This window comes from Trachurus japonicus, chromosome 24, assembly GCF_045865225.1.
Source record: "Trachurus japonicus isolate A0001 chromosome 24, Traja_1.0".
Taxonomy (NCBI): Eukaryota; Metazoa; Chordata; class Actinopteri; order Carangiformes; family Carangidae; genus Trachurus; species Trachurus japonicus.
In genome coordinates, this window is record NC_140930.1 from 27084059 (window position 1) to 27098066 (window position 14008).

The 14008-nt window shown below is 41.8% G+C and overlaps 1 protein-coding gene across 2 annotated transcripts in view; it reads left to right on the plus strand.

The window, feature by feature from the left end:
• Positions 1-14008, plus strand: part of phip (PHIP subunit of CUL4-Ring ligase complex) — a 37177-nt gene that overhangs the window by 3766 nt on the left and 19403 nt on the right. For both annotated transcript variants that reach the window (XM_085770895.1, XM_085770896.1), the window contains 10 exons: positions 76-226; positions 482-580; positions 904-1064; positions 4652-4873; positions 9810-9910; positions 10325-10395; positions 10912-11012; positions 11525-11565; positions 12110-12208; positions 13632-13788. In XM_085770895.1, coding sequence (XP_085627021.1) covers positions 76-226; positions 482-580; positions 904-1064; positions 4652-4873; positions 9810-9910; positions 10325-10395; positions 10912-11012; positions 11525-11565; positions 12110-12208; positions 13632-13788 — 1203 coding nt within the window. The remainder of the gene's footprint in view (positions 1-75; positions 227-481; positions 581-903; positions 1065-4651; positions 4874-9809; positions 9911-10324; positions 10396-10911; positions 11013-11524; positions 11566-12109; positions 12209-13631; positions 13789-14008) is intronic.

The window sequence follows — 14008 nt, forward strand, 5'->3', positions numbered from 1 at the left end:
GTTTTGTGTTTTGTGTTTTATTAATCAGATTAGAAACTGAGTTACGTATGTCTGTGTGTGTGTTTCTGTGCTCAGGTGAAACTCTACCGGCACATCAGTCCAGACCACCTGCTGCAGGTCTGCACCAGGGTCTGCCCGCTGCTGGAGAGGGAGGTCCCTGCCAGCGTGCCTGGACTCACCAGCCTGCTGGGGGCCGGCAGGCAGAATCTCCTCCGCACCAGCAAAAGTGAGTGAATATAAAGTGCATGAGCAGTGCCACTTAAACATACTCATATACAAGCGCCCCCTCTCAGGCGAATGTTGTGTCTCACTGCATCTTTGTTAGGACTAACAGATCTCATGTAAATACATTCTTTCATGTGTTGATGCATATATCAGCAGCTGCATTCATGGGCCAAGTCATAATGGATATGGTCTACTCTACTCTATATGGTGTGTGCTCAGTGTTTTCTTTTCTTTAATGTTTTGTTTTTTTCTCCAGGTTGCAAGCATGTTGTGTGGAAGGGCTCAGCACTGGCTGCGCTCCACTGTGGACGACCACCAGAGCCGCCCATTATCTATGGAAGCCCTCCTAATATTGGTACTGAAGAGGAACCTTGAACTTCACAAAAGAAAAAAAATTAGATTCATCCACATTTCCTCTTTGTTTGTTCCTTTGATCTCCGGTCTATGAGTCAGATCTTACACACTATGCTGTATCGTTGCCTGCCAAGGTCTCTTCTGCCAGCAGCATTTGACAGTAGTGTTGTTCGTATTGATTACTCTAAAAATCACACTGTTTTTGTTGCACAGACTTGTCGCCCGTTTTTTATGTTTTTATTCCCATTGAATAATTGAGTGTTGATACAATCTTCTCCACATATCATGTCGTCCTCACCTGTTGTGTCTCTGCTCCCCGTGCAGTGGAGACGGGCTTCGGCCGCCGACTCAACGGCTCGTACCGGCTGCGGCAGCTGGTGCCCACCGCCGTGTACCAGCACATGAAGATGCACAAGAGGATCCTGGGACACCTGTCGTCCGTGTATTGCGTCACCTTCGACAGGACGGGCCGGCGCATCTTCACGGTGAGGGCGGCGGTGGTTTTGTGACATTGTGGCGCGTCTGCATCGGCTGTGTGTTTGTGTTTGATTGTTGCAAGCTGTCTGTCTGTCACTTTTACACCGAGATGACCGAGCATCTGTGTCGCCTGTTGTAACCGTTCTGGTAGGAGGTAATTACTGTTTACCTTGGCGAGGTGGGATGCTTTTACTCACTGACTGGCAGCTATAGCTGAATCCAGCCGGCAGGTGGCTGAATTGACACAGCTTCTGATGTGTTAAAGGAAGGGGACAACTAACTAAGGAAATCCCCCACGCCGTCCAGAGGAGGGAGCCTGACCTTTGCCCTCTGGATGCCTCTGGTACATGTTGTGTCGCGTTGTATGGCTGGGTTTGTCCGTGCGGTGGTGTCGGAGCTACGGCGTGTTAAATATTGAAGGAGCAGTGAGATAATGTTGATTTAATGTTGCCGTCCTTCTGCTTGGATCCTTGAGTCAAACACTGCCTGCTGCTATACACCATTTTCAGCTTTCTCGTCTTAAATCTCTAAAAATGGCTGTCTGCTGAGTGGGGGGGTGTGGAGGTGGTGGTGGTTGTGGGGGGGCTCTCCGTCTCTCTTTTTTTCCGCTATCTCTCCCTCTCTTTCTTATTCCTCTCCCCCCGTCCCTTATCCTGCACGGCCCCTCCTTTGTTCCTTTCTCCCTCCCTCTCTTCTCTCTCCTCTCCCCCCTTCCTCTTGCTATTTCTCATCATAACTGGAGAAAATGTTTCCTCTGAGGCGCTGGCTAAGTGCCAGAATTAAAATTCATTCTTAGTCTCCCTCACTTTCTCCTTCTCCCTCTTTTCTCTCAGCTCATTTTTCCCTCTCTCTCTCTCTCTCTCTCTCTACCCTCCTCGCTGTCTCCTTTCATCACAAGATCATTTTTATTTATATATTTTTGTATTTTTGGATCTCTTCAGTCTTTCTACTCAGGCTTTGCTGCAGTGGCGGGCGGATTGATTGACGGTTGATTAATTAGTTTAACCTAAACATGCGCTGCCTATGATCATGTGTGATCAATGTGCACGTGCATATAGGTTTGGTTAAACAATTGATTTGGCAAACGGCCATATTGATTGGTGTAATATAGCTTCAGAAACAACTGCAAGCTCATTATCATGACCATTGGGAAGGACAAATGAGACCAGCTGGACTATGGATTGTTTGTCCCTGTGACTGTACCTAACATAACTCCAACCAACGTCTATACTATAGCAACAAAGAAAGTTTGTGCCAAGTCTCTGGCGTTTCCAGACACTGCACCTTTTCAAGCCTGGCTCACATTGAGCCATATCAGTTTTTCTTCGTCCATCTTGTCACAGCTTTAATTTGTCCTTGTGCTTTTTTCTAAATCACTACGGGGACCGCTCGGTGTTTTGATCAGTCCAGAGAAAATAACAGCTCCAGTCAGGCTCTGCTCTCCTGGTGATGAAGCAAATGATTATGATTTATTCAAAGGAGGGGGTCGGTGTTTGTATCTCACATTTCCTCTAAAATCTATGATGGCGTGGATGTGGCCTGTCTTTAAAAATGTTTTGCAGACGTAAAATGAATGCTTCGACAACTAACTAACTGAAATCTAATCTGATGTTGTCATCAGAGACCGATCCCCCTTTGCCTGTTCGTCAGAAATGGCTGATTTGGATAGAAACTTAAGTCTTGACAATCACTCCGCAAATTTCTGAACACTCCACACTTTAATCTCTCTCTCTATTTTTTCGCATTAACCAAGCTCTTCTTGGATTAAAACCCTTCAATCACATGGCATTGAGTTTTAGTTTCTCTCTACTGGTTACCTGTTGGTTTTTAGAAATTATTTGGCGATAATAATCCAGGCCCAGATGGTTCTGGTGCTGTATATTGAATCACAAACATTTTAAACCCTGGTAAACTGGATCACGGCCAGAAATTCTCAGCTGATACCCCGCGGGCTGTTTTCATGTCTCGATTGAATATGCTTGATCAAGAACCTCAATCTAGATTAAAGGATGTTTACGAAGCCGCCTTGAGAATTTAGTAGCTTTTGTCCTCCGTTCATTTCTTGCTTCGGTTTTGTTCACCCGCTACTAAACACTCCACTGAGAGGATCTTTCCCTGAAACGGCCTTTTTCTCGCAGGGAACCGGCAGCAGCTATTGTCAAGATGAGACGTCTTGTTGTGAGGTCTTACTGAAGCCTCAGCCAGCACACATTAGTGTTTCTCTACAGTTTGATATTACTCTATCGTCCTCGGTGCAGCTGAGGCGGAGCGAGGTGGGCTCACAGCGCAGGCAGGCTCAGACTGTGGTGTGAAAAATCTCAGCTCTGAGTAGTGAGTCAGTATGTTTGTTGCTCCTGTTGTATGTGTTTACCCCTGTCGCTGTGAATAACCAAAAGGCAGGTGAACATGATTCCCTCAGTAACCACAATTAACCCAATTTGTTTTATTCGCATTTAAATGTACACCGTATTTCTAATTTGTTTTTTTTTTACCTCTTCTCATAAAATGATTGTGACAGTGTGATTCTTTCTTTAAGTGTACATCTTCTCAAAACGTTATTGATCAATCTCTTCCAAACATATCAGTGTGAAAATGAAACCGTAATTAACCTTTATAATAGGAATAAAAAGAGGAATGTGTCTGAAAACTATTTTTTTTCCAACAGTGTACTAATATAATATAGTTAAGCCAAAAGAAAATAATAATACAGTAATAAATACTTTATTTTAATAGGGATAGTGCATATGGATCTGATGAACACTGGTATAAAACACTGTAGTAAATACTGGTTTGTAGCCAAGCTGCTACATCTGTAGTCCCTAATAAATAAATAAATAAATAAATAAATTTTAAAAATACAACTAACAGTTGTAGGACAAGGAATAAAAACAATACAATAAATAAAATACAAATGGCGATACGCTACACAGACAGTAAAGGCAAAACAGCAAATAAAATATAGAACACAGTACAACAAGTCCAGTTAGTGGTCGCACTCTTGTGTACGACCACACATCACAAAATAAAAGAAAAAACCTTGTGAGTGAGTACTTGGTGTGTTTATATTTCTGTGTGTTAATGTATGTAATTCATTGTTTCTCTGTGAGCGTATAAATGTGACTTTGCATGTGAACTCCCTACAAGCGCATCAGACGAGCTCTATGATGTACTGACGCCGTGGCAGCGATGCGCCTGCTAATTGGCAAACGAGAGACTTGGTCCCTGACTTGTGATGATATAGTGAAGGTGTTTACATGACGATTGCAGTGTTATTCCTCTCACTGATAATAATCACGTTAGTAGATGTGGTCAGTATCACTCTTTATCAGACTGTAGATTAATCAACTCTATTTTTGCATCTGACGACTCACTCCTCTGTTTGCGTTCCAAGTTTGCCTGTCTGCTGACAGTGCGCAGGCTGCAGCGAGCTGGGATGGATTTCTTTGAGAAGTCTTTTTTGAACTTGACATGTTTAATTTGTCTTACTTGAAGTGTGCTTCAGAGACAGACACGCCACAGCTCAAAACTTTCTTAAAATACTGGTCTTCATTCGCCTTTTGATAGCCGTGTTGACGGGTCCGTCTTCCTCTCCCAGGGCTCAGACGACTGCCTGGTGAAGATCTGGGGAACAGATGACGGACGGCTGCTGGCCACGCTGCGCGGCCACGCTGCCGAGATCTCCGACATGGCCGTCAGCTACGAGAACACCATGATCGCCGCCGGATCCTGCGACAAGACCATCAGAGTGTGGTGCTTACAGACGTGCGCCCCCCTGGCCGTCCTGGAGGGACACGCTGCCTCCATCACCTCGCTACAGGTAGGAGCGTTGTCAGGGTGATGTGGCTTTGAATGGATGTTTGTCTCTGTGTATTTGGTTTTCCCCAAAAGAGGAACTGAAAGACACTAAAAGTATTTTTAATCTTTGCCCTCAGGCTTTGCAGTGTGTGTGATTCTGTGTTTGTAACAGTACGCTATTGAATCCTCATTTACACTGGTTGGATTCACACTTGTTCAACTAAAGTTGGAGCCTAGCTGATGTTTTTGTGGGTATTTTTGCACACTGGTTGATTTCATACAGCCAAATATGATGTTTTCTCAGAGCCACTGAAACTATATTTAAACTAGAAAAAGCATTTCCAAGAATGGAAATGGTGTGACTGCTGATAGCAACTGAACGCTGTTGCAGAATTAGCAAATAGTGCAAGCAGTGATCACCATACAAATGCTTGACCAAGGTCGGAATTGAACCCACAACCTCATGGTCATTAGACTTCCACTCTGCCTCTAGGCCACGGCGCACACACAGTTGCAGAGATTGTTGTCTGTTAATGATCTGCACACTGTCAACATCAAGAAAGCTTGAGAGTCAAGCTTGAATGACTTAGAATGAAAATTTCTGTGAATTTCAGGCTGAGAGCAGCAGTTTCAACATGAAGCAAGTTATCAGAAGTCAACAGAGGACAACTGGGAAAATAATTCACTATAATTGTTGTTGAGGCAAGAATTGAACCAGCAACCTTCAGGTCTCCAGACCAGCAAGCTAACCACTAGGCTACAGACAGAGACAGTATGTGAGGGGTAAAGAAAACCTTTGATAAGAGGATCACTGGCTTCTGCTTAAAAAAAAAAGTAAGGAATCGAACCCATGACCTCATGATCAATAAACCTTTACTCTGCCACTTCGCCACAGAGAGCACAGACATAAGCATGTTTCAGACAGAGTTGTGGAGAATTCTCAGCATTGGGCTGAATGAGAGCAGAGAGCTCCCTGGCTACATTTAAAAAATATTTAAAATTATTATCTAAGTCTCTTTGCATTTTTGACCAGAATTTTAGCCAGAAGACAAGTGTGGCTACAAAACTGGAGAAAATAATTTGTCTAGAGTTTAATTTGCAGAAAAAGTTAAATATTTTAAAAAGTATAAATAGTTAAAAAGAGAAAAGTAACGCCGATAAAGTTCAAAAAAAGCTGCACGTTTTGATATATGAATTGTTGAAATAGCACAACACCTAACACACTAACCATATGGCCACAGAGAACCTGAGTTACAATGAGCTTTATACTATGAGGAATCAAAGACTGTCCAATGACAGCTGAATAATTGGAATCAAAAGTCAAGCAATGATGTGCAATGACTGAGGCAGGAATCGAACCCATGACCATATGATCACTAAACCTTTACTCTGCCACTCGGCTACAGAGAGCACACTGCTTTCAAGACTGTTGTCATTCATTGTAATGTGATGATGTGCTGCAAACTGGTACGAGTAATCAAGGAGATAACAAACACCTGTAACCAATTGAAGGCGGGGGAGGAGAGCAGAATTCAACATAACATAACAAGAATTCTTCCCTTGGATTCGAACCAGTGACCTTAGGGTTGGCAGGCAGTTACCCTAACCCCTACACTACAGAGGAGTTATCAAGAAGAGAGGTTGAGACTTTGATGAATGTGAGATTTTTCAATGATGCTTAAAACAAAAATAAATTAATATAAATTAGCCACACCAAGTGAGAAGAGGACTTTTTTGTGACCTGTGACTATTTTTTGGTGAATTCAAATGAATTAAAAAGCACTTAACAGCAAGTTACAAAGTTGAGCTCCTTCTCCTGCTGATGTGAAAAAAATGCATTGAGCTTAATGAGAGCAGAGAGCTCCCTGGCTGCATTTAAAAAATATTTAAAATTATTATCTAAGTCTCTTTGCATTTTTGACCAGAATTTTAGCCAGAAGACAAGTGTGGCTACAAAACTGGAGAAAATAATTTGTCTAGAGTTTAATTTGTGGCCGTGCTGACAGTTTAGCCAGAAAAACTCTAGAATGTTTTTTTGCCTCTCTCCACTCTGACACCACTCTGGCTCTGCTCGTTAGACGCAATACACACACATTATAAAGCTGAAAAAAATCAGAAAAAGTTAAATATTTGAAAAAGTATAAATAGTTAAAAAGAGAAAAGTAATGCCGATAAAGTTCAAAAGAAGCTGCACGTTTTGATATATGAATTGTTGAAATAGCACAAAGTATGAAGGACTAGAAGAAGACCGTAAAAAGGCGGAAGAAAATGGCCAAACAGAAGAACAATAGTGTGACTGCTTCAGCAGTCACACTAATTATGAACAACTGAAACTTTACTGCAGTCCACCCCGCTGTAGTGTTTTATGTTTTTAAGTAGATTAGGTCAAGAAGAAACCCCCGGCATATGGGTGATTGATGACACAGCTGGCTGATATCCAGGATGTAATAAAATGGTATTGTACTGGTCTGGTGAACAGAGTCGTCACAGTCAGAGATGTGCATAATGATGTTATAACACCCTGTCTGTTAAAGGATAAGGGGGCCCATTGTTTATCTGAGTGTCCAAAAATTTCCCAGCAGAAGACCAAACAGTGCGCTGGTTCAGTTTACTCATGAGCATACCTTTTTTTTTTTTAAGGCTAGGTCGTTTCCTGAAACAGCGAGTCACTACAGTTTTTAGTTTTGTTCCTCTAAGAGAAAATAGTGCATATGTTGGGGACTACATTTTGGAACAATTGAGATCTATGGCACAGTGTAATTAGCCATGTAAGGCTTTGGTTAAGCAGGAAGTACTTTCAGTTAAGTCTGTTAATGGAACTGCTTCTCATTAGACAAATACAGAGCATTGTCTCACTTATGCTGGTGAATATATAGTGTGAAATGTTTGATGATGGCCTCTTGATCTTCTGTATCTCTGAACCCTCCTGAAATCACTGCATTGGTAATTGCCCTTTAGTATTTTTTTTGGTGGTATTGGTAATGTGGGCAGCATGGTGGTTAGGGACGGGTACCTTTCACATTTTAACTAATACAGTATCAGTGTTTCCTTTAGGATTTTTCAAGCAGTGCCCCCCCTCTGCAATATCATCGCGTATGTTTACAGACAAAGAAGGACACGTGGTGTAAAACTTATAGGCTATAATAACCTTGTCAACATTGTTTATTGATAAACCCAGCAGACTGAGACACTTTAGGGCAGGGGTTCTCAACTAGTCTCACTCTGGGAACCACATTTTCCCATGGTCATTAAGTCGCGACCCACTTTTATAGAATTCAAACCAAGAATTTTTTTAAAGCCTTTAAAAACTCATTTTGCTCTTTATTGAGCAAAGTGCATTTCAGAGCACATGAATGAAACTGAGGAGGACCATGACAACTGCATGTACGGAAGTGAATAAAATAATATCAAACTGCACAAAATGGAGACCAACAAAACGATACATTTGACTTCTAATGCATCTCTGCATTCAGAGCACATTCACAAAAGTGAATAAATATCAAATTGCACAAAATAAAGACCCACAAAACAAAACAAGATTCACTGCATTCAGGCCACATTAATAAGAAACTGACATCTTTGCATTCAGAGCAAATGGAGCAAATAATAAGAAACTGAGGAGGACCATTACAACTGCATGTGTTCACGTGACGCGTGCCTTAAGCTATTAAATAAGTTATTTTTCAAAATAAAAGACATGTCCAACATCAGATGTTCATTAAATATTATTTACTTTTTTGACCAGCTGTCCGCGACCCATCCAGAACGGGTCCGCGACCCACTTTTGGGTCCCGACCCACTAGTTGAGAACCACTACTTTAGGGGGTTTATTATTTATTAAGGTGCAAACTAAGTACCGGTAACTGGTAGATTATTATTGTGTGTCAGGTGCATCCGACCTAATTCTGAAGTGGCGGCAATAATTAACAAGTGGCAGGCCACTACTACTTAATGTAGTGGAAACCCTGCAGTATTAGTTCCTGGGTACCAGTACTGTAGGCAGCGGTACTTTTTGTGTATGTGTGGTAACTGAAGTTATTTTGGTTATAAGACATTAGTAAAAACTTGTACGTTTTGAATATTTACTGTTTTGTTAGTGTAAACAGCGTAATGAGGAGTCTCTGTTTAGCTTCAGAGTGTGCAGGGAGAGGAGGGGCTGTTCACAGACAGTAGGGTTCTCAACAGGCCTGAACGACCCAGACCCACTGTCCCACCGTGGTCCAACTAGCACTAATCCTCGGCCCGAACCCGGCCATAAAAAAGAGGAAGCTGGCCTGGCCCGTTCAGACAGCTGCGTTGTCAATCTGTTTACGAGAGATAATGTGCGGCGAGGAGCCAGACACTCCTCCACTGTCTCACAGACATGATGGTGCGTTCAGGTACCAAACTGAGGTCCCGTTTGATTTTAGGCAAATCGATACTCATCGGGATTACTGTGGGAATTCTGTCTGTACCAATAAAAGTACAGAATTTGGTTCTCATCCTAATCATGGTGCTGTGGTTCATTAGCAAGAAGGTTCTGGGTTCCACTTTTAGGCCTGGATGGAGTTTGCATGTTCTCCCTGTGCTTACATATGAGCTCTCTGGGTTTCCTCCTGAAGAATGTGTAATTACCTGTAGGAGTTAAAGTGTGTGTGTGTGTGTGTGCTGATGGTCTCTATATGTCGACCCTGTGATAGTATGGTGACCTGTCCAGCGTGAACCCCGCACTCGTCCTACGTCAGCTGGGATTGAATGAATGAATGAATGAGTGTTTATTTCGATCACAGCATCAAAATTTCAACAAAACAAATCGTAATGGTACAAAAGGTATTAACAAATACTATATGGCTGGATTATCTCCAGCCCCCCACCCCACTCGCCCCTGTACGATGAGCAATAGAGCCAATGGTTGGATGTTCTTAATGTCTGAGTTACCACGGTGATCATCTGTAACCTCTATTCTGTTGTGTTTGCAGTTTTCGCCCCTCTGTAGTGGTTCCAAGCGCTACCTGTCCTCCACCGGAGCAGACGGCACCATCTGCTTCTGGCAGTGGGACGCACGCACGCTCAAGTTCGGGTGAGAAACACAAACATTGTTCACAAAGTCTCACCTGCACGAGTGATGTTCACACCTTTTGAAATGACAGATTTTGTCAAGCTGAAACTGTTATTTTCTGTGTTTGTTACATGGTGAAAAGTGGTAGTTTTTTGGGCTTTTCATATTTCTTGTGTGCTGTCTTGATAATACATTGTTACTCCAACACTTGTGTTTTCAACTTCCTGTTTATGGCAAACTGGATTGCAAACTTGTTCTGTATTGTACTGAATATGCCAAGTAATGCTCAGCAAAACAGGGATCCTAATTCACTGAGCCTGCCCAGATGCGGAACCTGCTCTCCTTAAATCACACAAACCAATATATTCAGGCATGAATGGTTTATGGCTGAATTATACTGTAACCGTCTATTTCTGTTCTCGTGTCCATGTCCAGTCAGAGGCCCAGTAAATTCACAGAACGTTCCAGACCTGGCGTCCAGATGATCTGCTCTTCCTTCAGCGCAGGTGAGAACGGCTCGCTTTGATCTTCACGCATGCTTCCACACCACCGGAGATGTAACTAATAAAATGAACAACAACAAAAAAAAGCATAATTATATCAGATTAAGTGAACGGCCAGCAGAGTAGACAGCAACACTGAAGTGGCCCCACTGCTTGTCAGAAAAAGTGGAATAAGTGTTCTTTCCAGCCGTTGAGATTAGATTTCTGGTCGGAGATGGTGCTGACCTTGAATGTTTGATTAATGACTTATGAGTGTAAAAAGTTTGTTTTCACCACAATTTGATCCTCGGAGAGTATATCAACCATTATGTATTCTATTATTTATCTTAAATCCACCTTATAAATACTGGAATATATGGATATTGTTATGTTGCAGTGCCTCAGGCATAAAATAAAAGAGAAGCAGAGGAGGATATACAGAAACACTTCCTAAAATGATTTTGTTGAGAATTGTAAATGAATGCCTGTGTGCAGTAGCAGGACTGACTCTTGTGTGTATGTGTGTGTGTGTGTGTCCAGGTGGTATGTTCCTGGCCACAGGAAGCACGGATCACATCATCAGGGTGTACTACTTTGGTTCAGGCCAACCTGAGAAGATCTCTGAGCTTGAGTCACACACAGTGAGTGAACAAAGAGTCTGTTTGTGAAAACTGTGCTCTGTAGTCAAAGCAACACGCTAAAAAGATACATTGTTTTTACTGATGAATCAAAAGGTGGGCTATAATTTAAGTCTGCTTGTCCATAATTTGTTAAATGATAAAAAAAAAAAAAAAAACATATTTTATGTCCACATCAATCAGCAAGCTCATTTAGAAAGAAAACTAAAAACTCAAGGTTCACTCACCCTTTGTCTCGGGCTTTCAGCTGTATCTCATGGTCTTCCTCAGCAGCTGGATTTGAACGGAGATTGTTGTTGTTGTCTCCATGACAACCGAGCAAACTCCATCTGCTGAGGAAGACAGTGGGATCGTGTGAAAGCTCTGAAAAAAGGTTTGTAAGTGGTCCTGGAGTGAACATGATTTCCTCCTAATATACAGTAAAAGCGCTGTGATTACTGACAGAAGAAATGCTCATTACTCACTGGCTTATTTTAACTTTTTTTTTCTTTTTTTTCTTTCCTTTTCTCACCCAGGACAAAGTCGACAGCATCCAATTTTCACATTGCAGTGACAGGTGAGTTTGCACAGGTTTCCACTGGCTCTATAGCTGGTGTAGTTAATATTGGTGTGTGCACTGCTGTTTGTCTTTATGGACCCTCAGGGTGTTGTAATGTGACTTGATAGTGTCAGCAGAAAACCACCGTTACTTACTATCTGATGCATGCTCTTATACACGTTCTCTCTCTCTCACACACACACACACGCACACACACACACACATAGACACACACGCATACTGTTGCAGAAATCATGCACTTGCTGAGTGTAAAATGATGTGTGCCTGTGTGGAGTTTGCAGAAAAACAAGCTCAGCTGTAATTCCCCTGGGCTGCTGTAATCTCAGCAGTGAGGGAGGTGGACTGTCTATGCGAAGGGGGGAGAGGGTGGGAGAGGCAGAGAAGGGGAGGGTACCACTACCTACAGTTAGTGTATACTGATACGTGTAGATGAAAGCAGCCATTGTACCGCAGAACGCCGAAATAGAAGTGTTACATTTACTGTTAAGCTGCTGCTTGATTACTATACGTGTCTACAAATGTGTATGTGTGTGCGTTGTAGGTTTGTGAGCGGCAGCAGGGATGGTACAGCGCGAATCTGGCAGCTGCAGCCTCAGGGCTGGAGAAGCATTCTGCTGGACATGCAGACCAAATTACCCGGGTAAGTGTGTGTATGACTGTCAAAGTCTGCTCAGAGCTCGGAGCCGTGGGCTGGGACGATCCTACGGGTTATAATGTCAGGCTAAATTTTACAAAAATCAATCATTTTATGAACAGAAAGGCCCAGGCACCTGCTGTAAACTGTGGACCGTTCTGATGTAAAAATATTCATTTAGAATTAGAAATATAATATATAATAATCCCTGTTAGGGATGTCACGATTATAGATTTTCTTGGTATGATTATTGTCAGAGAAATAATTATGGTATTACGATTATCACCATTATTCTGCATCAATACATTTCACAACACTATGAATGTGTAAAATGAAATATAGTCAAAATATAATTACATTAGTAATCTCTTAATATAAGACTAGTTATTAATCCCCCGGGGGAAGTGTTTGACATATTTAAGTCATTAATTGCCATCTATACCAAATGTTTAAGTTAATTTTAATAACTTTTTTAAATTACAAATGACACGCTAACATTTAAATTCCTACCAATTCAACATTACGTTAGATAAATGGACCAGTATCTGTGCATTTTCCTTTACTTTGGCGCACATCTGCCGATATGGTTCCGACATAATCTTTTTCGGAAAGTGACGGTATTTAGGAATCTTTACGATCAATTAATTGTGCCGTTTAATACCGCGATTAATTGTGAAAACAAGTAATCGTGACCGTAAATGTTTTTCTTTCAATGACATACATCTGCGTTTATGTATTCAGTGTTTGTGCGAGATGCCTCATAATGTACAGAGCATGAATAATTAAGTTGAATATAAAAATAAAACAACACTGTGACACCTGTGGCATAAAGTGTGACAGTGATTGATTACCCGATAGCTCGCAGGCAGAATATAGATTCACCTCAGGCATCACTCACAGTGAATGAATAGAGATGGTACTGACAGGCTTTTAAAGTCTTTATTGCCTGAATGAACACAAACACAAACACGAGACAACCATGAGAATTAACGCAGATCACTTTGTTATCCGCGGTATAAAAACCAGCAGCTGCTTTGTAAAAATGTCTCCCAAGCTTATGTGATGTGATAAACAGTGAAAAACACATGGATTTCAGTCTGCAGAGCATAACTACACTGCTGCATATAAGTTAAGACTGTTTGTGTACCATCTGGAAAAGTACAAAAAGTCACAAGAAAATGTCGAAGTGTTTTTCACGTGCTGCTTTTCACAGTTTACTTATGTAACAGCTGTGGTTGTGAATAATTCCCCTAAGATGTAAAGAGGTTAGGTCTAGCTGACAGATTGACTGGCTCCTCATTAATGGAGTAAAAAAAAAAATCAATTTAATTTAATTGATGGTTTATAAAGATGATCCTCTTAATTTTTATGCCATTTTAACACTTACATTAATTTCTGATCATAATTGGTGTCAAAATCTTCCCCGTAGGAAGTACAACCCTCCTCCACTGGAAGACAAGGTGACCAAGCTGAAGGTTACCATGGTAGCGTGGGATCGCCACGACGGCACGGTGATCACCGCAGCCAACAATCTGACGCTGAAGGTGTGGAACTCCCTCACGGGAAACCTCGTCCACGTCCTGATGGTACGAAACAACTCAACACACTCAAACACAAACACAACACACTCTGGTACAACGACGACTTCAACAGACGTTTTCCAACAATTAAATGACACTGTCTAGCACTTTTCTGCGATTCATTTATTGTTCCTAAAACAAACTTTGAGTCGTTTTTGCCAAGTAATGTTAACGATGCAGTCGTTAGCTGTTGAGAACACTACAGCGTTGCATTTAGAGATGTGGG